This window comes from Benincasa hispida, chromosome 1 (genome assembly GCF_027475165.1).
Source record: "Benincasa hispida cultivar pf3 chromosome 1, pf3_genome.v1.1, whole genome shotgun sequence".
NCBI classification, from domain to species: domain Eukaryota; kingdom Viridiplantae; phylum Streptophyta; class Magnoliopsida; order Cucurbitales; family Cucurbitaceae; genus Benincasa; species Benincasa hispida.
Window position 1 is genome coordinate 33,092,771 of NC_143478.1, and position 24,002 is coordinate 33,116,772.

At 31.9% G+C, this 24,002-nt stretch overlaps 4 protein-coding genes across 11 annotated transcripts; 1 reads left to right on the forward strand and 3 right to left on the reverse strand.

The window, feature by feature from the left end:
* The first annotated feature begins 1,789 nt into the window (after positions 1-1,789).
* On the forward strand, positions 1,790-6,026 carry SIGE (sigma factor E). Of its 2 annotated transcripts, none has more exons than XM_039047082.2 (6): positions 1,790-1,971; positions 2,555-3,248; positions 3,346-3,492; positions 3,834-4,070; positions 4,736-4,999; positions 5,532-6,026. In XM_039047082.2, exons 2-6 carry the CDS (start codon positions 2,565-2,567, stop codon positions 5,727-5,729), a joined length of 1,530 nt encoding a protein of 509 aa, XP_038903010.1. In that variant the 5' UTR covers positions 1,790-1,971; positions 2,555-2,564; the 3' UTR covers positions 5,730-6,026. The 2 variants fall into 2 exon arrangements, with proteins under 2 accessions (XP_038903010.1, XP_038903018.1); XM_039047090.2 differs by having other exon boundaries at positions 1,813-1,971; positions 2,513-3,248.
* A 2,332-nt stretch (positions 6,027-8,358) lies between these two features.
* Positions 8,359-10,959, reverse strand: RCAR3 (regulatory components of ABA receptor 3). Of its 3 annotated transcripts, none has more exons than XM_039042184.2 (4): positions 10,827-10,959; positions 9,731-9,946; positions 9,141-9,226; positions 8,359-9,027 (listed from the first exon to the last, which is right to left on the reverse strand). In XM_039042184.2, the coding sequence occupies exons 1-4, from the start codon at positions 10,950-10,952 to the stop codon at positions 8,988-8,990; spliced, it is 468 nt and encodes a 155-aa protein (XP_038898112.1). In that variant the 5' UTR covers positions 10,953-10,959; the 3' UTR covers positions 8,359-8,987. The 3 variants fall into 3 exon arrangements, with proteins under 3 accessions (XP_038898112.1, XP_038898102.1, XP_038898095.1); XM_039042174.2 differs by having other exon boundaries at positions 9,124-9,226; XM_039042167.2 differs by lacking the exon at positions 9,141-9,226.
* A 1,661-nt stretch (positions 10,960-12,620) lies between these two features.
* Positions 12,621-17,239, reverse strand: LOC120070239 (uncharacterized). Of its 5 annotated transcripts, XR_016531036.1 has the most exons (5): positions 16,747-17,230; positions 16,347-16,452; positions 16,128-16,201; positions 15,875-15,963; positions 15,497-15,713 (listed from the first exon to the last, which is right to left on the reverse strand). XR_016531036.1 is itself a non-coding variant. In XM_039022128.2 (3 exons), exons 1-3 carry the CDS (start codon positions 16,876-16,878, stop codon positions 14,098-14,100), a joined length of 336 nt encoding a protein of 111 aa, XP_038878056.1. In that variant the 5' UTR covers positions 16,879-17,192; the 3' UTR covers positions 12,621-14,097. The 5 variants fall into 5 exon arrangements, 1 of the variants encoding a protein (XP_038878056.1); XR_016531035.1 differs by lacking the exon at positions 15,875-15,963 and having other exon boundaries at positions 16,747-17,224; XM_039022128.2 differs by lacking the exons at positions 15,875-15,963; positions 16,128-16,201; positions 16,347-16,452 and adding an exon at positions 12,621-14,177 and having other exon boundaries at positions 15,590-15,713; positions 16,747-17,192.
* A 3,212-nt stretch (positions 17,240-20,451) lies between these two features.
* On the reverse strand, positions 20,452-23,611 carry LOC120092604 (putative trehalose-phosphate phosphatase C). Its single transcript, XM_039050748.2, has 9 exons — positions 23,344-23,611; positions 23,083-23,223; positions 22,148-22,219; positions 21,962-22,048; positions 21,790-21,843; positions 21,351-21,452; positions 21,154-21,231; positions 20,882-21,022; positions 20,452-20,798 (listed from the first exon to the last, which is right to left on the reverse strand). Exons 1-9 carry the CDS (start codon positions 23,557-23,559, stop codon positions 20,625-20,627), a joined length of 1,065 nt encoding a protein of 354 aa, XP_038906676.1. The 5' UTR covers positions 23,560-23,611; the 3' UTR covers positions 20,452-20,624.
* Positions 23,612-24,002: the final 391 nt, after the last annotated feature.

Consider the following 24,002-nt stretch of genomic DNA (forward strand, 5'->3'; position numbering starts at 1 on the left):
AAGAGTTATCTTTTTCGTGTGTGGGTTGTTCATTTTAGATGTGGTATTGAGGAGAGCACAATCAAAGCTTATGAAAAGCTTATTTATGAAAGTGAGAGGATCTTACACGTAGGGAGAGCCTAAGTACAATGTTATGAGGGGATCTCATAACAAAATTAGAGAAGCATTATTGTGAGTGAGGGGATCTCAAACTTAGAGGAGCCTAAGTTTGAGATTGTATCTTTTTTAAGCGTGGCAACTTCAGAACCAAAAGTTGTAGGGTTTATTCTCTTAATAAAATGAAATATGTCAATCTTTTTTTTTTTGAAAATTATTGAAATCCAAAATAAATTTTCAATGGAAAAGCAAGTTAATCGATTAATTCAACGAAAAATGAAATGGGAGTTTGCACTCGATTTTGATGATATCGTTCGATGGAATCAAACTCCATTGCTGATTTATGACATTTGGTAAATACTTCATTGTAATGGTTACTCTTTATATAGTGAAATTTCTTTACATTGAGCACACAATCCCAGACGTAGGTGGGTATTGCAGCGAATTGGGTCATCAATGTTTGTGTCTCCCTATCTCTACCATTATTGTTTGATATTAAGTTATTTTGTTTGTAAGTAATCATGTTACATCATCGTGTTTGACAATATTTTGTGTTAGATCCACATTTTTTTTTTCAATTGGTAAATTCATTTGAAAATTAATTAAGGAAACAAAAATTTGACATATAATTTGGAAGATTACATAAGATTTGATATGAGATTTGGGAAAGGTTACATTATCCGGAGAAATTTTGAAAAAAATGTAAGATTTTTTTGTACAAGATTTGAAAATATTACATAATATTAAAAAGGTTACATAGAGTCTTAATGTTCATTTGAGATTTCACAAAAACCAAAAGAATTGATAGTTTAGATATAAGATGAAAATATTAATTTTTTTTTATTCAAAGCTTGATCTCAAACTATTTCATCAAATTTTCTAAAATGGCACTAGTTGTGGAAGATGAAAATATTTTATCATTATTTATGACAATGTCCCGCCATGCCTTTTAACCCATCTTTTTTTTTTTTTTTACTTTAGTCCTCTCTCTTTTCTAGAGATAGTTTAGCCACGTGATTTTTTTCGTTCACATCCCAATACCAATTACTTTTATAATTTATTTAAAAGTTTATTTTGATATTTGTAATTTAACTTTTGTCTGGAAATAATAGGACCTAAGATGAAAAAATAAATAATAACTAAAGTACAAGGAATCATATTTCCTAAACGATTAAAAGAAATAAATATGGACAATCCTTTAGATAAAATATTTATTCTTATCTTAAAATTGAAACACTCCACAAATTTGGTGCTCAATCCAGATTTAAATGTTTAGACAACTTGAGAATTAACTCTCAAATTTAATTAAAAAGAAAACAAATCACTACTTGAGAATTTAAGAATTAAGGTAATTAGTCTCATGATCGTATTAGAAAATTTCAAATGGATTGGATTTGGAGATTCTTATGATCAAATTATCCTTAAAATTCTTCAAGTAATAAACGAAAATAATATTAATTGTATGGTTGGGCTTTTGAGCAACGTGTAGAGCTTGAAACCAGTACACAAGTTTGGTCCCAGGGTTAATTAGAACCACAAGTCTGTCCGTTACATCATCCATTAAACTTCTCCCAAAATATCTTCTCCTCCACTCCTCAGCTGCCACGTAATATTCACTCTCTGCTCTGACAGTCGCCACGTCACCCATTAGTCCACTTTCCTTTGCTTTTTCTTCACCGTTGATTCATAACAAAACCACCCTCATCACCCTCCATTTCTCTCAATTATAAACTCAGATTGTTTGTGGACACCAAAATTAAGGAAACTGTCATTTTAAGCTTCTTCTCCTCTCTGATCCTGGCAAGCCAAAAGGAAAAATTGAAGCAAAAAGGGAAAAAAGTAAATAAAAACTTTGCTTTACCTCGATCTTTGAAGGTTTGTGTTTCTCTACTTAGTTTTCTTTTTCTGTTATATTTTGGATGAAGCTGTAATTCAATCTTCTGGTTGTTTTAATGGGGAAATTCTAGAGAAGCTTGCTTTTTGTGGGAAAATCAGATACCTCCTTCAACATGGGATTTAGGATTATTGTGTGTTTATGAACATTGTCTTTCAGATTAGGATTCCCCACAACAAACCCACCTGAATAAACAACTAAAGTTTCAAGCTTTGTAATCCCAGTTTGTTCATACGGTAAAGAAGATGAAGTTAGGGGGCAGAAAGGACTTTACGAAGTTACTTATAAGGAAAATGGTGTTAGCTATTTACTAAATTAGAAAAGTGGTATTTATTTGAGTTTTGATGTCTATTAGCTAAATGCACCAAAATGGATGGTTCTAAAGATTTATGCTAATGATTTGTTTGGTGAATCATCCCCAAGTGAGAAGTTAGTCCTTTCTCTTGTGAAGACTTTTGGCCATTGCATTGTTTCAAGGCTAGGATTAGAATGATAAGAGTTTCATTTACCATTTTATTGCAGGTTGCTGGAGCTTCTATATTGATTTCTTTTTTTGTTTTTAAGGCTACTTGGTATGGGAGTCGTGACTGTTTCAAGCTCGGCAGCACGAAGTCCTTTTCGGCTGGGTGCAAAATTTACTAATCACAATTCTACATTGAAAAGACCATCGATTGTCGCTTTTAAAGCGGATAAGCACACAAACACAACTTTGGTCTCACCGCACGAGCAAGTAACCCTGCCTGTGGAGAGTAATAACATAAACAAGAAAAGATCAGGAAAAACTAGCAAACCTTTGAAGAGAGTTAAAGCTGTCTTGATCGATGAAGCTACTCCATGTACTTTGGATGTGGATTACAATGAGGCTGCTGCTAAACTTGAAAACATATTCAAGCTTAGCCCTGTGACAGAGGATACTGATATGGAAAGTAAAGATGGCAGATCAAAAAGAGGACAGCAAAGGAGGAAAAAATCGGACAAGAGACAAAGTGATGGCATAGTCAGGAACCAGACTAAAAGGATTAAGCGACTAGATCTCGATAAGAGGATAGCACTGAGAAGTAACAAGGAGGGCAAAGCAGCTCCTTCATTAAGGAAACAAAAAGATACCAAAAATGAAGATGATGAGATTGATTGTCTTGTAAGAGACTACTCTGCTTCAACTGATTTGGTTAGTTTAGACTGGAAAAAAATGAAGATTCCTCCCGTTCTTCCTTCATCAGAGCATACTCGTTTGTTCAAGTTGGTTCAACCAATGAAGGTGAGGCTTAAGAATTTTGATGCTGGAAACTGATTTGAATGGTAGTTTGAATAAAAGTCATTTTTGTTCACTGCCAATTAACCTTTTCCTCTATTAGGCACTTATTCAAGTACAAGAAGAGCTGCAGAAAGAGTTGGGAAGAGAACCAACTGAAGGAGAATTGGCGAATGTGACAAATATGAATGTAATTCAAGTAAGGAGACAATTGGAGGTTGGTCGTGCTGCCAGAAACAAGCTCATCAAGGTAAGAGTCACTTTCATTCCACAATTAAAGCATCATTGCTTCAGACTTCCATGATACCATGACAACCTTCAAATGGCATACAAGGATATGTTCAATGCCTTTTCTTTCACATGAAAATAATTTAATTTCAGTTCTCGTCCATCACCAATGGAATTTATCAGAAACATACAAGTTTTTTGTGATTGATATGTTTCCCATATTCCATACAATCACTACCTAGGACAACCTATTGGAGTGCAAGTGCAAACAGACTGAATATAGTTGTAATCAACTTAAAATATAAGTGCATTGTCTACTGCAAAAAGGATGGAACTAATGGTTAGATTTTACATCTTTTGCAGCACAATCTCCGCCTTGTATTATTTGTAATCAACAAATACTTTGAAGATTTTGCAAGTGGCCCAAAATTTCAAGACCTTTGTCAAGCAGGAGTCAAGGGACTCATTACAGCGATTGATCGATTTGAGCCAAAGAGGAAATTCCGGCTATCGACTTATGCTTTATTTTGGATAAGGCATGCTATTATTCGGTCAATGACTTTGTCAAGCTTCACACGTGTCTCATTTGGACTTGACTCGGTTAGTTCTTAGTCTACTTTGGCTTTTTTCATTCCTTAGTTTTCTTTATCACGGCAATGGATTACTTACGTTCCTTAACCATCATTCTACTTTCCTTCACGACATCATATTATTGTTGCTATATGTAAAACAATCAAAGAAGTTGTTACCTTAAATAGAGAAGAAACAGAAAAAAATAAAGTAAGGGAATATTTGAACTTTGAAGGAAAACTAAAATGTCATATTGAGGATTTGATCTTGACATCTCTACAAAATAATTACATAAGAAAAATGAATAAGATGCCAAGGAAATCTCGAGGGTCTAGATTTCAACCACTGTCTGAAAGGGAAGGAAGGTTCTCTCTTCATCTAGTTGTAGTTCAAAGGAAAAAAGTACGACTCTTAAATTTAGAAGCTCTGCATTTCAACTGACTGAAATTGTAATAAAATTCATGTTCGAGTAGCTAGAAATTTTAGGAAGCAAGCTTTATGATAAATCATCAAGTTCAGACTGCAAGAACGTTTTACAGGTTATGTATCGAATCTAAAAGTCGAGATTAGCATCAATTTAAAAGTTGAATTGAATCTGTTCTCTTTGTTATGTATCGAATCTAAAACATAATATGATTGATTCTTGGTGCACATGATGGCATGGATTATTGAGATTGGACCTTTTCTTAGTGCAGGTAAGAGTTGAAATTCAAAAAGCTAAACTCGAGTTATCATGTGAGCTTCATAGATTACCAACAGAGGAAGAGATAATTGCAAAAGTTGGCATCTCACCTGAGAGGTACCTAGAAGTAATGAGGGCTACAAAACCAGTTTACTCTCTCCATTCTAAGCATTCAACTACATCAGAAGAGTTTATCAATGGGATCACTGATGTAGAAGGTACCGGAGGCGACAACCGAAGGCAACCAGCTCTTCTGAGGCTTGCTTTAGACGATGTGGTAATTTCTCCATACAAATCTTGTCGACACATTCCTTTTCCCCCTCTAAACCTCAACGTTAATCATCTTAAAAGAATTCTTGGCTTTTGAACATAGCCAGCTAAGAAGCAGTGTGTCACAAGGTTGGCAAACCCCGTGACACACGGACACTTTAGTTTAGCCAATGTGTTCGTGTCTGACACATGTTGGACACTTGGACACTCCAACACTTGTTGGACATGTATTAGTACAACAAATGTGTTAGGTATGTATAGAACACTTGCTAGTAGACTAAAAAGGCACATATATGACAATAATAATAAATTTTAAGTGTGAAATATATCAAACTAATTTTTTAAGCATATAATCGACGTAGAAGTAGTCTGTTATACTGACATGGACAGCTTTGGTAGATTTCTTAGGCATTCCTAACTTGGGATTACTTTTAACTCAAACTGATGATGATATCAGCACATAGGAGCCGTTTTTCTTGAAATGCCCTACATTTCTTATATTTATAAGCATTAGTAATATTTTCCTAAAACTTTTCCAGCTTGATTCTCTTAAGCCAAAGGAGAGCTTGGTGATTAGACAGAGATATGGTCTCGATGGCAAAGGAAACCGAACATTAGGTGAGATAGCCGGAAATCTAAATATTTCAAGGGAAATGGTCCGAAAGCATGAAGTGAAAGCTCTCATGAAGCTCAAGCATCCTGCAAGAGTGGATTACCTTCGACGATATTTAGTCTGAACCGATGAGATCATCATGCTTTGTTTCAATGATCTTGTACTCTGGATAATTTCTTATGGCCAAAACATCTCAAGGGGCAAGAGAATTGTACCATATATTTGTAACTACTTGAACATAGGAACCTCACACCATATGATTCATATTTTGAAGGATATACAATTGGCAGCTCTGCTACTTTCTTTGTAGGAAGAAGGCAGTTTGATAGGAGAAGAATAGCAACTAAAAGACAGGAATGCTTATAACCCCCCCTTGTATACTTCGTATGTGATACAAATATATTATACTGTTTATAAGTTACACCCTCCGACTGTTTTCTAAGTTCTTTCTGCAAAAAGGATCAAAGCAAGAAAAGCAGAATTTTAGTGGTTTACAGTTTCATTTCTCCTTATCTTTAGAGGAAGAAACATCTTTAGCTATCTGTATCAACAGGAGAATGAACAGCTTTATCTTTTGAGAGATTTCATAGATGCATTCAATATGCAGTCACATCCCATTTCCATTAAATTTTCATTTACCAATCATATATCTAAAAGCTCATCCATTCTATAGAGACATTTGAGATGGCAAAGACTAATATGATAAGATAATAACAATAATTTTTCAACCTACAACAATCCAAGTTTATATTTAATTCAAGTCTCTCACTTTTTTGCTCTAATGACAAAACAATTTTCAGTGTTGTCTCTATTTATCTGCACATGTAAATCTTTCTTGCTCAAACTGCCATTGGCATTCATCTCTTAGTTCACATTTAAAATTTTCTTGTCTTTCCAAATGGTGATTTTAAATTTTCCCAAGTATTCAGTGGTTTCTAGATTTGAAGACACCATAATTAAAGATATTAGTAGTTAAGGATGGGAAATAGGATTTGGATGTTAAAGAACAGATTAAAAATTGAGTTTCATCATCATTGAATAGCTTGATATTTTCTGGTACATCCCATGAATTAGATTTATGTTCAAACCTATACGTAATAGATCTCATAAGTTAAATTAATGTTCAAATCTATAAGTGAGAGAGTGGTGAAGATCTATAGAAAATATTAAATTTACAACATAACACATTGATTGGATCTTGTGGGTCAGACGAGAGAAATGATTCACCTTAAATTGGAGTACATTTCAAAGTAATTTGAATTTAATGAAGAGAAAAGGAGTAACATAGTCAACCTCTTGTATTAGTTACAAATATAGCCTCAAAATAAGGAATTATTAGAGATAACTACCCAATGTAAATTACAGAGAATAAAATTGAACAAACTTCAAAGCACAAGGACCAAAATGGTAATTTGGTAATTTAACCTTATTATTATATTTCAATTTTGTTCCGATACTTATTAGGAGACAGACTTTTGAATCTAGATCTGACTTTTGGATTGAATACAAGCAATCTCTTATGTCAGACAACTCCTTGGATGGAGTTTCCTACTGAAAGGGAAGTTTGTTAGGAATATAGAATATGAAATCTACACTACACTCTTCTTTCCCTTTTTGGAAAATAAAATAAAATTACTTCTCATATAAGCGTCATGAATTTCTCTGTTTCATGAGTAGTTATGCCACCACTACCGATTAAATAATGATGGAGCTCACTTTATTCAAGACAATTATAATCCCACATAAGCTTTGATTGAATGAATGAAACTTAAAACAGTCTTAAAAATTAAAATTAAAAATAATAATAATAAATAATAAAAACTTAAATGGTTATAAAACTCTCATTAAAAAGAATGGGGCATAAGTTGGCTTGATGTTTGACCTACCGACTTCACAAATTGGTGTTAAATAACTCAACTCCACTTAATTCAATTATATTTACATTGAAATTTACATATCTATCGAAAAACTCTATTTTTACTTCTCTCGCTTTTGCACATTTATCGATTAACTCCATTTTCCCAACTCAGCACTCCAAACACAAACATATTAACTTCAAACTTCATAACTCAACTTAACACTTCAAATACCCTCCAAGATTTTGCAAGATAAAAGAGCTTTTTAGTAACTTTCTTACAAATTTCTAATTGGCAATGCACGGGCCAAATATGTATGTCAATTTTAAGGTATTAAAGTTCTGTCAATCTGTCAACATTTTAAACTGTGGTCAATTTCAATACACACTTTTTTACGGAGATCAATATCCATCAACATTGGACTAACACTTCCAAACTACAAGTTAATTAATCATAACTACACTACAAAAGTTCAAGCCTCTCATAAGTACCTCTTAGGTTATGCATAAATTCAAAGCATCAGAAATCAAAACGCACGGATCATATAATATACACAAGCTACACCTGCCTAATCTAAAACCTATGTTGTTAGGAAATCCAAGGTTGATTTTTCAACTGCAAAGCAGAAAGTCGGAGTCATCAAACCCATGAATTGAACATTCCTAGTTGCATATTTGGTAGTAGAGCAACCCACAGTCCTGCTTGCAAGAGTTTATAGGAACATTCCCATCATTTTTCCCACTTTCCTGCTTGCAAGAGCTTTTAGGAACATTCCCATCATTTTTTACAGTTTTCAACAGATCTGATGAAGAAACTATCGTCAAATCGATGAAATGTTGAAGTATTTTTTACTTTTGTGTGGCCCTGGTTTCCAAATTAGCTACAAACATGGTGATATACTGCAACCAACATTACGTGATAAGTAAAATATCCAGCAACAGACAGACAATACTTAAATCGGGATATGTTTCATCCCAGTTGTATCCGAAACTAGTAACCAAAAATAATTAACCAGTAAATTCATAATGTCTCGTTGTGTGTACAACCACAAATCCTACACTACCTAGGCCAAAATCCTGGAAACCGGAGAAGAATAACTTGTATACTTCTTATTCATGAATGGGTGTTGAATTCCTTTGTAAAGACAGGGGTACTTCAACCACGGAAGACAGCAGCCTATAATTTAAAGACAATTAACCAGCAAAGGGAGTAAGTGTGAAATATGTATTGAGAGAGCAGTATTACTGCCAGTCTGGCTCCATAACAGTGAAGATCCATATGTCTTGGTGTGTAATATCACAGCAAATCTTGCCCCCACCATTATCCATCCACAACAATCTTTAAATATTTCTCTTAAACTATAGGCTCAGTCCAATCCTGAATAGCAAGCCCTTCTGAGACATCAGCTAGAGATTTGAGATTGCATTTGATCAACGTCTCTACAACGAAGCAAGTCTCATCCTTTGTGTTTCCTTCAGGAGTGTCCACCACAAATGACTCAACGACGAGAGTCCCTGGCCTTCCTTCTATGATCTCTGAATGGAGGGAGATAATTGAAGAGTAGTTCTGGAAGAAAAGGCAAAGAAAGTTGGTTGGATTATGCATGATATGGACCAAAAATCAGCAATTGCAATGAAGGTGTTTGATCATGCACTATCTCACTTGGAAAGTTCACTTGCCTTCTACTAGGCAATCTTATAGCAAATAAAGGGTGATGATTAGTTTCAGTAAGAGACGTCTTCCCAAGACAGCTGCACCAAGATAGCTGCAATTATTCAAAATCTTATTTGAATATGTAATCTAGAGGGCCTATTTGAATTGGTCAATAATTCAGAATTTCATCATCTGTTAAGAATATGTGTAATTCTCCAAGTTTGATCTATCAAGTTTACCAACTTATTCTCACTTGGACAACCTCTTGAACTAAGAAATAGATTCTAGAAGCTAAACTAAAAAAGGGTATCCTGAGCAATTTCAATAATCGGGTTCATTGATATTCCTGGTATAGTAGATGCTATCACACATACAATCATACTCAATTCGATGGAATTGTTTGATCTTAAAGGAGATCTTCTATAATTTCGCAAGTACCGCACAGAAATTAACTAAAACCCATAAGAGTTTTCAGAACTATACCTAAACTTTGATAGACAATGCACCTCATGAATACAACTAACATATGAAAACAATTTGAAATTGAGAATAAATATTTGTGTGCCAATACCTCATCTTAGTAAATCACAATCACAGAGAAAAAAGAGAAGCATACCCTAAGCCTGTGATCACCACCAACTATCCGTATGCTAAGGATATGTTTATCATCATCAAGAAGTTCCAACCTTTCGGTGCTTGTGGTGGCCGGGAGCCCAGACTTGACGTCAACTTCTCTAAGACTTCCAATCTCAAGATTCCCCTGCACTACACACCTGCTTATAAATGGCTTGTACTTTTGGGGTTGATCAAATCTTCTCACCAAAGACCAAACCTGATGAGGAATTAAATTAAAATGTGGATGTCCCCAGATAATCAAGCTGCAGCATGTGATAGAAATCTTGAAATAACCCAATTCCAAAAAAAGCAGTTCTAAATTAGTTTAAAATTGATTTTCTCCAAGTTTTGCTTCATTTTTTCAATTTTGAGTATAGTCTTTCAGTTTGACATACACGTTTCCAGAGCCCCAATATGTAATATTGTCCGATGTCCTGGTGATAATAAACCACTAAACCTCGCAAGTTAGTGCCGATGGATAAAAAAAAAATTAAAAAAAGTTTAGCTAAATACTCAAAACTGGTTTAGCTGAGGTAAAACCTCGATTACTTCACAACAATAAATCATTTTCAAATACTGTAGACAGTTACATATTCAAAATTTTGGCAACATAGTTGACCTAACAATACAACTACCTAACAACACAACTATCAGACTACAAAAACAAGTAAACAAGCCATAGATCTATGGGTTTGCCAGTTTCTGAGAAAAGAAAAAAGGCAACCACTTACAAAGTGAAGGAAAGTGTTGAGAATAGATTCACCTTAAGCTATGAACTTAAATTTTTGTATTGGGACTTGTAACGAATTAGCAAGATTATTTGAACACAAGAAATCAAATGCTTATAATCATTGTCGATTGCAGAAACAGAGATAAACACTAAACAGAATGAATCATTATCCTACACACGAAAACACAAAACAACGGAAATACCACATAGATCTCCAGTAAACGATGCGACAAAGCAAAATTTGAGGCTAACAAAGAGTAATAGTTCGATCCAACCAGGAATTGACATTTCACAATTAACAAATATGCACGCCAATAAATAATAGAGAAAGAAGAACATATAAAACGAACCATAAGAAGAATCTTACAAGAGGAACAGGAGCCTTGATGTGCTTGATTAGCACGGAGCTGCACTGATTCTCAGCAGGCTCGTGCCTATGATGCCTTCTAATGCACTCCCTCTCCAAGCTGCTAAATCCACCATTTCCACTCATTTTTTCGAAATAAAGCCTGAGCTACAACAAAAGCCACAAATCAAGAGAGTTTGAAACCTAAAAAGGGCTCATGGTTATCCGTACAAGGATCGGAAACTGTGTCCAATCGGAAGTAGGTTGCATTCGTGTTTTGGAAAGAAAAGGGGTCGAGAAGAGTTGCGGCGGAGGTCAGATCACCGGAGAGGAGAGAACAACGGCGAAGAGCGTCCTCATTGAGTTGCCTGCTGCAGAGGCAAGCAGACAAGAAATATAACCTCAAGTTTCTCCATCATCCTCATCTCTTCAAAATATAAAACCCAACAGCAAAAAGTTGAAATATTTATTATTATAAGATGTGAGCAATAAAATCTTGGGATAAGTTATTGTTCTACCCAATAATCTTGGACTCTAAATAATAATAAATCATAATAATAAATTTTTTTTCTCTCTTCTTCAATCGTTGGTTCATTTTACAACTTGGCATCTTTTGTTTTCTTTTCTTTTCTTTTTCTCACTCTCTCTCTCTCTCTTTTACACAATTTTTATTCACCTCTTTTCCATATAACCTTAATCTTACTTTTATCACCTTTATTAGACTAAATGTTATTTTTTTAAAAAAAAAACTTCAAACTAGATCTATCTTTATTGATCTTATCCAATTGTTCAATCATAATTTATCGTTGAAAAACTTTCTTATATCTTTTTATTTTTGTTTATATGTGATTAGAATAGAATGTACAAAAATAGATACATCCCAAATATACATATATTGTTAAAAGGTTCACTTTTTTAGTAAAACAATGTTGATGTTTAGTCATTGGTTAGGGATTATTTAATCTAGGCTAAAAAAAAGATTAATGGATTTATTTTTAAATTGAATATAATTTCACATAGATTGTAGTGAATGTGTGGACCTTACATTTGATTTTTTAATAAAAAAAATTAATAATAAATAGAACCATATATATTTTAAAAATAATTCAAGTAAAATACAAAATGTTAAGGGTTGTTTTCAAATATAGAGAAATGAACTAAAATATTTATAAATATAGCAAAATTTTAATATCAATTTGCAATATAGACTGATATTTTGTTATGATTTGTAAATATTTTTAACAATTTTATCATTTAAAATAATTTTCTAAATGGAGGGGGAAATATAATTTAAATAATAGTGGGGAAGAGAATGGAAATACACTATGAAGCACAGACACAGATACGGCTACACGATACGGATACGATCGGATACGGCGATTCGTCAATTTCTAAAAAACTAAGATACGGATACGTCTAAGGATACGTCTAAGGATGCGTCATTTTTTTGTATATTTTTTTAATATATATATTTCTAAAAAACGAGGATACTGATACGTTAAAAATACATTTTTTTTTCTTTTAAAAAAATCTAGGATATAGATAAATTTAGCATACAAGTTAATAACAATAGCACAAAATAGAATACAAACATTGAAATACAATACAAAGAAAGCAACATTTAAAATGTTGGAGTACAATAGTTAATAAAATGCAATAGAAAAGTGACTCCAAAAAGAAGAAGATTAAAGAGAAAAGTATGAAGATAAATGAAGAACTTATGGTTGAAGATATTCAAATGGTTTATATTTTGGTGGAATTTGTGGGGATTCAAACGTGAAGATGGAGATTAGATAATTCTAGTTTAGGAGTTAGCCTTTTTTTTTTTTTTTTTTTTTTATAGTTTTAGAATCGAGTAGTGAGCTTTTTAAATAGGTTGCCTAATTTTATATTGGAAAAAATTAGATGAGTTACTTGTCTTTTTTCTTAAAAAAAAAAAAGTACGCATAAAAATAGAGATACGTATCTAAAAAGTATCTGAAAGTATAGACACATATCTGGAAAGTATCTAAAAGCATAGATACATCAAAAATATTTGAAAGTATAGATACGTTAAATCGCGTGTCAGATACGTATCTGAGAAGTATCGGTATCCGATACGTGTCTGATACTAATTTTTGCCTCACATGAAATATCTGTGCTTCATAAGAAATACATAATTCTCATGAAAGAAAAAAAATTTGTCATGGGAGAGGATTGGATAGTGGTAGTAAGGAAAAGAATATATTTTCTTTGCGGAAAAACAAAATTGTGAAGAACCAAAACTCATGCAAGATGAGATCAGCATGGAGCTGAGAAATAACCTAAATATGGCAAGTATGGACAGGTGATTTTCCTCATTTTAGTTGAAAACATATTAACTTAAAATTTGTTTTATAGGAAAAAAATGTCATTTTTGCTATTTATTGAGTTGTCATTTTTGAAAATGACCCTTGAAATATATGATTTCAGTTTTATCCTTCTAATTAGTAATTAGACAAATTGGTTTTACTTTTACATTTCTTTTAGGGGAGGGTGAACTTTTCTATAGAACGTCTACAACACTTCTTAATATTTTGTCACGTTGCATTAAGATGTAAGAGCATGATCAGAATCTTGTTCTTCATGATCTAGATTTTGTTAGTGTACAGTTGAGTTTTATGATCATGTAGCATATGGTTGACATGCATCTCTAAAATATTTAAATCATAATAAAGTAAAAGGCTTTGGGAAATTACATTTCACAATATCTACTTATTCTAAAATGCATTTCTAAAATATCCAAAGACAAAATTTCATTCTCATCAGCATCCTACGAATTTTCCTCCCCCTTTCTTCTTGCTTTAAAAACTTGCCATAACTCATTTTAGAGTGATTTTTTTAGAGTGATTCAGTTTCTATATGATCAGATTATGTGAACTGAACTTTGAATGAGTGAAAAATGGTAGGTTTGGTTGAAAGAAAGTCGGCTTTTGTTGGAAGAAAAGAGGAACAAACTGCCAAAAGAAAGTATGCCTTTTCTCATCTGTCATTGTCAACCAATGACAATAGGAAAACAATTCCACAAATAGCGCAAAACTCATCCAATTTGACCACAAAACCTGTCATAATAGCCAATACCAAAACTTCAATTTTGTAGTCTTTTCCCATTTCTCAAGTTCATGCATCATTATGTTCAATGCCAAACTCTCTCATTGGTCCTTCCAAAACCACTACTTTCAATCCAGCCAATAGCCTTCTGAAGGCTTTATTGGGACCAAGAATTTGTCTGCTGCAAACATCAAACTTATCCAAAACAGTCACAAATAAAAGATCATTTCTCCAAAAATTTGCCAAGCTTACTGTAGTAGGGGGCTATTAGTCTCATTTTACAATGAGCCAAATGGAGTTGCACTGCCAGTAAAAAAAAAAAAAATCCAAGTTACCAATTTTTCTATTTTCCTTGGATCAACTATAAGGAAGGATTGACAACTTTCCCCGAATTCTTAAACTTAACTCCAAGGGGATTTAACACAAAGATTCTCAATTCTTTTTCACTGTTCTTCTATACACAAAGGCAAGTGAACATCATTCTCATAGAAAAAAGAAAAAAAAGTATAAGAAGCATTTCTCACCAAATTAAGCAACTAAAAGCCATTAAGGCGTTAATCTAAAAGGTAAACCCATGTTCTTGGGTTCAGAAATTAACTTGAGAGATTCCCAAATTCCTAGAGTTACAGAGAACCCATGTGAGTGGAGTGAAGTACCTACCTTTCTTTGTATTACAAGTGTATAACCCATCTCAATTTACGGCAAAGCTCTCAAAGTGAGTACCTTCCTACAAGCTAGAAAACAAGTTAATTCAGAATGCTTGTTCCTGTTTTTCCCAAAAAAGATCTGGCCAATGTGGTCTGGTCTTAGTCTCAAATTAGATTCTAGAAAAAGGTATCCATTCCTGTTAATTGGCCCATGGTTTTTTTAGACACAAAAGGTACCAATATGTTAAAGCTACCAATATGTTAAGTTTCTCCAAAATTGACAATTGCTTCAAAAATCAGCTGATGAGAATCTTCTACATAAGGAATGTTCATTGATTTTAATATATAACAGAAAGGTTCTTCCAAAGCAATTGGATGGCATCTTTAAACCCAGTGCAATTTGGCTCTGAGTGTAGAATCTCAATTTTTCTAAACTATTATCACCACTGCCTTGTCCACTAAAATTGAAAAGTTCACAATTCATTTACAAGTAGGCACCCTAATGTTATTGTAGAATGCAACCACATATTCCATGAACATTTGTTTCATTCCAAAACATCTTCTCCTGGCAAACACAAATTAAATCACAAGCTAACCTACTAGTGGAGTATAATAAGCTTCAAACTCAAAAGACTTCATTTAATGTGTGGGTTTATGTTTTGCCTCACTTAACTAACACGATCAAGGGACTGCTGAACAAAGGTTTAGTGAAAACAAGATTTAGTGAAAACATGTTTGATAACTAGTCATTAAATTTTGATTTCCCTCATTTTCCATAATTCATTGTTTAGAAAGATTTACTTTATAGAACAATAGAACACGGTTTCTTTCACCCATCACTCTAGTATAATTTTTTTAAACAATTTCAAAAGCAAGAATATAAAACTATTTTGAAGATCTCCAATACAAGCCTTATTCCTTTTCCTTTTCCTTTCTTTCAGAGATTTTAGTGCAAAGGTGGCTCAAGGTAGTCCGTGAAGAAAACGAATACGATATCAATACTTTACTTTAAAATATGATATCACTGACAAGGTATATCTATATATATATACATATAAAGAAAACTACCAGAATCACTTAGCTCCATTAGAGAAGATATCACTCCATCATTCTCCAAATCTTTGATATCAGTATCAATGAAAGTACCGAGCAGTAGAAGTCTCCAAAGGTCTTTATCTTTTAAAATCAGAACCTGAGTAGAAACAGAGTAATTTAATTAGTGAGATGGGTCATCCAACCTTAAAGCTTTAAGTCAAAAGATACCCATTTCTATTTGCTGAAGCAGAATCGAATAACTAAGGAGTTCCTAAAATGCAGCATCCAATAAACTCAAATACCATAAAAGAAACTGACGTTTGTCAATTTGTTGGACAAGTCTTTTCACAGGAGAGCTTCAATGCTAGGAGTTTAAGAAAAAATTCGTAGATCTCACAATTTTTTTTCTGCCAAATGTCAAATAATTAGATAAATACAAAAGGTTCTCCTCTGAGAAAGAAGACACTTGCTGACTACTCTGAGTTATCTGCGAGAGCTTTTATGCATAAAAGGAATAACGTTTAATACGTAAAGAAAAGCCCACAGAAAGAATCAAAAACCTTCAGTTTACCTTTACGCAGAACCAGGGATTCCACCAATATCCATCATTGTTTAAACTTTCTTTTCAACCAGCAAAATATCACCCTATTGGATAGATAATCAAGCAAAAGTAATAAAACAATCGCTTTCTATGGCAAAGTACAGAACAATTAATCTACATTTCCCCACATAAAGCATCTTCTCATTAAAAAAAATGGTTTATCCTTTGGATTAAAAAAGTGATAGATACCCAATCAATAGCATAAAGTGAGCTGCTTAAAGGGTATTATTCTTTTCTTCCTTTTGGTTTTTGTCCTTTTTCTCTTTGATTTTCGTCTTTCCGGTGGGCTAATATCCTAATCAAAGAGGACGCCAAATCATTCGAATGGAATATTCAGTTGAAAAAAATGACCAAAAAAAAAAAAAATCGAATACTCCCACTGTTCATTCAGAAGAAAGTATGTAAATAAATAGAAAGACAGTCGCTAAAACCCCATCCCTTCTTTACACACAAACACATTTCAGGACCATTTTCTTCTCTGCTATATTCCCGAAATTCAAATTCCCAATACTTATCGACCTTTCGATCAATCCAAATGGATTGATTGCATCAAACAAACTATTTCCTCCTCTTATCGAAGTTCAATTACCTCGTGGATTGCGATATGTCGTTTCTCGTCAGAATGCTGCCTGCTGTGGCGCTTGGGAAAAATCCACAAATTCCTTTGTGCAAAAATCAGAAGTTGATGATTAACAAATGAAGAGGAATTGAATCGTTTCATTTGCAGCGTCGATTTTTACAAGTGAATACAAAGTTATCTTATGAACATGGAGCTTCGCGCTAAGACAATTCTAAGACTAACCCAGATTGAATTGGGCTGGCCCATTAGAAAAAACCGATGGGCCTTATGCTTAAGCCCATATTTAAATGGAGGGATTTTGAGAGAAACATATAAAATTCAGTTGACTTGAAAAACAATGTATTTCTACTTCTTAAAATTGAAATAAAACTTATAATTTTTAGGGGAATTGGAGTGTTTCAAAAATGGCAAACTCGCCTCCAAAATAAGATTTATGTCAACTCATGTGGCATATACATGTCTACAAATTCTTAAATCCGACGGTTCGTATTTGTTGATGAAACTACAAATACCAAGTAATTGTAAAATAAAATATAGGGTCGAGTTATGTATATAGAATAATTCGTGAGATTCTTCAACAACAACCACTCTTCGAATTAATATCACCTTAATTAAATATACATATTTTTCTACCAAATTTATATTGTAAATATTCATATATTATTAACTTTTAGTTTATCTATATATTTTATTCAAATCTTTGAATGGTTTTTCATTACTTTATATGTATTCAATTTTATTCAAATCTTTGAATTGTTTTTCATATTTTATTTTACATCCATTCTTAATAAATTAGTTGTCTATTTCTCATATTTAATGGGATGAGAATTTTCACTACCATGATTTTCGAAATTTTGAGACGTATATTCCATCAAATTCATTGGAACATCGTTCCAATCATATGTGGAATATATCCAAGCTAAAATTTTCTCATGCAGATATTTTGTGGTTGATGTCAGTTTTATTTGAAACTACAAATAATTGTAAAATTAAAAACAGGGTCGAGTTATTATAAAGGAAATTGCTAATATTCCCTAAGAACAACCGCCCTCCTCCTAATTTTGCTAATGTAGTTATCATAATCTCCATATTTTATTATTATTTAAGATTTTATTTAACCACTTTTCGAATTAATCTCACTTTAATAAAATATCCAAATTTTTCTACCAAATTTATATTTTTAAATATCCATATATAATTAAATTTTATTTTATCCATATATTTTATTCAAATCTTTGAAAAGTTTTTCATTACTTTATATATATTCAATTTTATTCAATTTTTTTAATTGTTTTTCATAATTTTATACATCCATTCTTAATAAATTAGCTATATGTTCCCCCATGTATCATCTGTTGCCCCGAATACTAAAAATACATGTATTTGAATAATGAATTAGCAAACATTGATTATTCTTCCCAACCTCTTGAGGGCAACACTGAAATCATTGATTATTTCCAAGATTTCGATTCCATTCAATCTTGTATTCCTATTAGAGTAGGTTTACTTTTTAGGAACAAGTCTGTATTGAAGAAAACAATTTATTTCTTGTATGTCAAATGCTTTTGCTCCAATACCTCTTTTCGACAAAAAAAAAAAACAAAATAAAAAAAAACAAATCAAAACAATTTCAGGAGGCCAAAAAGTCAAGCAACCTCCTCCACAAACAAACCCATATTCCAGCAAAAACCAACACATTCGACACCCCAACGACCTCCTCGATCCATTTCTGGCAAGTCGATGACCTCTCCGAAGAAAACATGGCTCCCTCGAGAGAAAAAAAGGTGGAGAAATGAGAAAATTGGAAAGAGGAATTGGACAAAATATATATATATATATATAGTAATTTGGTAATGTTGACTTATGATAATGTAAGAAAAATGGAAAATTTCTTAAGTTGCAAAAGTTGGACAAAATCCATTTTAGATTTCTTTCGAGGATTTTTGCATGGATAACTCTTTTTCGGGACCAAATGAAAGGAGAGCCATCTTTTTAAAACAAAGTTTATTGACCTTATGCATATGTCATCCCATGGTGAATTTACCATAATACTCTTATGAAGTATATGTGGTGGTCCTTGATGCTAACTTCTCGCTACTCACTCTTGCTCTCTTGCTCAAGCTAACTTGACACTTGCACTTGCTTCTGCTTTCACTCTCTTCACTTATTCTTGATTTCTGTTCTGTATATTTTAAATTTGAACAAACATATGACGTTTCATTTTTTCTTTCTATTTTTTCATAATTAACTCTATCTAGTAATGGAGTGAGAATTGAGAACCAGTAGCAAGAGCAAAAGCATTTGAGTCATCAAAAGTAACATTGCAAGTGAGTATCGAGATGAATGAGAGTGAATAATGAGAACTGAACGTTAAGGGCTATTATGTGTGCTTCGTAGAGTTGTTACTTTATTTTATCATGTAATAATGATAATAGAAGACCAAAAAACTTAATTTTTTCAAAAAAGTGGATCAATCTTCATTTGAGCCCTAAAAAATAAGCTGTATATATGATTTTTCCTTTTTTCTTTAGCTTCTATACAATTATCTCTATATAGTAAAGGTACAACTTCTAGTATGTACACTTTTAAACAGTAACTATTTTGATTCTTAGTTACTTATTTAATTTATAAATTATGAGTAAATTAAAAGTAATAGGATACGTATTAAAATGTGTCCAAGTTAAATTAGCTACATAGTGAGACAACATTTGACTAAAACGAATAAATATGAAATGAAATAGTTCACTTGAAAAGGCTAAAGAAACTAAAACAACAGCAAACTTAATTAAAGTTTAGAGATGAAATAACATTTCAGCTTACAACAAACAATTCCACGGTCCATTTAAATCAACCAACTCAATTTCTATACTTCAAAGTTTGAATTTTAAATTTGGTAACATAGACAAAGTCAGAGATTAAACAAAGATACAGTCCAAACAACTTTTTTGAAACTGAAATTTCTTTTAACCTAATTTGTGATATGTGACATCCTATATTCTTTTTTCTACCTTTTAACCATTTTTTTTCTCTCTTTTAAACTAATGAGCCACTGTGTCCATCTACGGTAAAAATTTGAATCTCTAATCTTGTTGAGTGAAAATTTATTTTTTAAAAAAAAAAAAAATCAAAAGGGAACCAACCTTTAGTTGAAAAATGGAAAATTTTCAAAAGGAAGTCTCCTTTTTATACATCATAGACCAATGTGGTTTGGACATCCCACACGTGTGCCGCTGTCTGATCGGACGAGACATGTGTATAATTATTTTTTTAAATAAAATTATTATTATTTTATTTTATTTTATTTTTTAAAAAAAGGAAAAAGATTCCTCAATTGGTTGCGTCTTCTCGGTCTTCTCTCTTGTGGCAATTCAACTCTAAAGGCCTATAAAAGACGCGTCTTCCGTCCGCATCTTAGCTCCACGACTCAGCCTATAACGAGCTTTTGTTTTGCAGATTCCTGTTCGTCGTCTAAGGATTTTGCCGTTTACAACAAATCTATTGGTTGAGGTAATGTTTTAACTAGCAATTAAATGATGTCCAAATTGATTTACTTACATGATTTAATTTTAATATCCATTAAATAGTTATCCGTAATCATATGCATTGTAATTTTGAAAAAGAACATGCATATTTTAAAATATCATAGTAAACAATACGGCTACACTATCATGTAACAACCTCCTTAGTTAGGGTCAATTTGGCCCAAAGAAAAAGGAGGGGCAATGTATATATACATATGTTATATATGTTCACATAGTCAACAAATAAAACACATGTATTTAATTACTAAAAGGATTTGGTATTCCATCTCTTGTTCCAACGTCATATACACTCTGGTAGATACCTATACCTAAGTTAATATTTCACTAAAATCACCTCCTCCATTTCTAAATTTGAAGAAGTGGGTTTGTAATTGAAGAAGATGAGACCTTCCTCCATCTTGCTAGCCTTAACAAAAAAGCAAGAACTTGTGATGGGTCCTTCAAAGAGTATGATGCTTTTGTGTGCTTTGGAATGGATGATACAAGTATTGCAATTCCTTGTCCTCTCATTTCTATTACCTACAAAATTCACACTCCCACGTTAATTAACACCTAGTTAATTTCAATGATTAATATTAAGATCGATCTTCTGTATATATTACCTTGAAAGCATCTTCGTCAGTTCGATCATCTCCAATGTACAGAGGAATGACATCGTCAATACTAGTATGTCCGAGAATGTGTAGATAATATTCCATTGCATGGCCTTTGTTCCAATTTATAGTAGGCCTTATTTCCATAACCTTAAAAAAAATATACATAAAAATTACAAAACACATTACATTATACAAATTCTTTTTCGAACCAAAATAAATATAGTTCAAGTGACATGTAATATAGTATGTGTTAACGAGCAGAATGTATATTTATTAACCTTTTTGCCTTGAGTTATATGGAAATCGGGATTTTTTCCAATAATAGACTGTACCTTCTTTTCCAATTTTTCCAAATCCTGCACAAAAGTAAATAATCAAAATATTCAACATATTAATTAATTTCTTTAAGCTTTATTCAAATGTAAGTACGAGGTTCATATATGACACATATATCAAAAAAGATTGAGATATTTACCCTCTCGTGGACATGTCGAAAGTGCACAGAAACACAAAATCTATTATCCTCCACCATTGCACCTTCAATTTTTCTAGTTTCTTCCTCTAAAATTTGCCTAATCTGTCACATTTAAATTCAAATTAAACTTCATATCATATAAAAAGAAAATTCAAATAATTTGATTAACCCAACTCGAATATTTTGTACTAGAACAACCAAAAAAATAAAAAGGATTTACTTAAATATCCATATATAAGGAATATTGTCATTTTTTAGGATTGTTTTCAAATATAAAAAAATGAATCAAATAATTTTTAAATATAGTAAAATTTTACTGTTATAGACTCCTATTATCTATCACTAATCTAAACTCTGACGTTTTGCTATATTTATAAATATTTTTAATAGTCTTCTCATTTTAAACCTATTTTTCTTTTTGTATGAAAATAGAAATTACTTGTTGAATTGCAGGTAGAAACTCCTTGGCTGGTTGAAAAGAAACCTCATCGACCTGCAATAATTAAATGTGGTATATGGAATTATTTAGTTTTCATATTTTTGTTGGTGATATTAATGTTGATAATAAATATAAAATTCGACATGTCGAAATGTTATAAAACTACAAGAACCTCATTGTCGGAAGTTGGAGTCATAATAATGTCCATTCCATGGCTCCCAGCATAATGCACATTACTCAATTTCACGAACTCTTTTACCTGAAATCAAATTGTTAATAATTGATTACTCATTCTTTTAATTTTTTAAATATATACATATAAATTATAAACGATAAATGTTAATATTTAAACAATTACTTTATCTCGGCTTCTTCCACTTATTATTGCTGTTGGAAAGCATTTTGCCACTTCTCTCACAGCTTCTCTCATCTGCATTTTTAGGGGTAAAAAAAAATATTTATATGTAATCATTGTATAATTTCACAAATATTATAAATCTTTTTAGAAAAATAGTTTTTCTTTTCTTTAATTCAATATTGTTATGAGCCGTTTGTTATCGTATTTATTTTTCTATTTAAAACAATTATTCTATTTTTTTTTTTATAAAAAAGTCTTAATTTTAATTTTTTTTTAAAGTATGATCCGAGAAGAGCTCAAAAGAAGTTGGTAAATCGTCCGCTACTCATTTAAAAACAAATTTTCATTTATTTCATTCTCCTCTTTCTTAACTCTAATAATTAACACGATTAGCAATTAACTAGATAATATTTATCACATTATCATTTTAAAAAAATTATATATGATAACAACTAGAGACTAAATTACAACATTTAAATTAAAAATAAATAGCACACACAAACTTTTACAAATAGATCCTAAGTAGAAGCAAAAGTACTTGAACCGTAATAAGAATAAATTAAAATATTTAAAACTAAAAGAACCGAATTGAATTAGTGATACAATTAGGTCAACCTTTGTAAATATAATTATTATTAAAAAACGTAATAAAAATTTAAATAGTAAAACCCATATCGAGTATACCTTTTTTTTATGTATAGTTTTTTAGTTTAGAATTTTAAACAACAAAGAAACAAAAATCCTTTATATTAAGAATTAAAAGAAAAAAAACAAGAATATTATCCAATATAACATATCTCAACCGCTTAAAAACAATCTCTATTATTTAAGCATTTAAATCTTTCTTCTAAGATTTGAATCTATATTAAACTACGGAAAGTTTATATTTTAACGATATATGTAAATTTAAAAATAATAAAAAAGAATAATTTTACCTCAGAGGACATGAAAGCTCGATCAGGATCATCAACAATGGGAGAAAGGGTTCCGTCATAATCCAAGAACACAACAATCTTCTTCCTTTGTAGCCCTTTCATTATTCTCTCAAATGATTCCAAACCACAAGGATGTTTTTTCTAATACACATTTACTAATTTCATTTAATAAGCAAACACTCAAAACCCAAAAATTATATATATAAAGGCTTAATACAATACAATAATAATAATTAAGAGATGTATAATTAAATATCGTACCAGCCATGAACTGTAATTGGTAATTTCTTCAGTATTGTCAAAATTGGGAACTTGTAGGGAGTTCCGGTCACCGGAAAGTTGCCAGGGCAGTCCCATTAACGACCTCCAGAACACTGTACGGCGGCCGGGGGGAAATCCGAAAGTGAAAGGAAAGAAAATTAGGAGCACGGATTTCCCTTTCAATAAAACATTGCTAAAAAAAAGAGAAAATTCCATTGTTTCTTTTTATTTTTTTATATGGAGAAAAAGAGTGGGAAAAAAAGTGAAGCAATTTGGGGAGGTTTGTTTGTGTTGTTCGGTGGGATTATTTAAAGGGAAAATCTGATAAAGTAACTTTTCTTTTATTCGGCCACGTTTCGAGCTGATGTGGCTATTTTAGTAATTTACTTTCATTTCTAGTCAAACTAGGTTTGATTTTATTGTTTATTAATGCCTACGTTCAGAAAAAGGTCCTCCTCTAAAAACACACATTCTGACTCCATTTCAAATAAAAATTAAATATTAAAACCAATTTCAGAAGTTGATATTAAATAATATCTAATCTTTGCCATTAGAGCAATGATTCTTAGTTTTTGTATTTCTCCTATTTTTACCGCACAAAAAAGAAATTAGAGAGAATATCTTTTAAAAGAATAAAAATGTTACATGTCAACATTTTA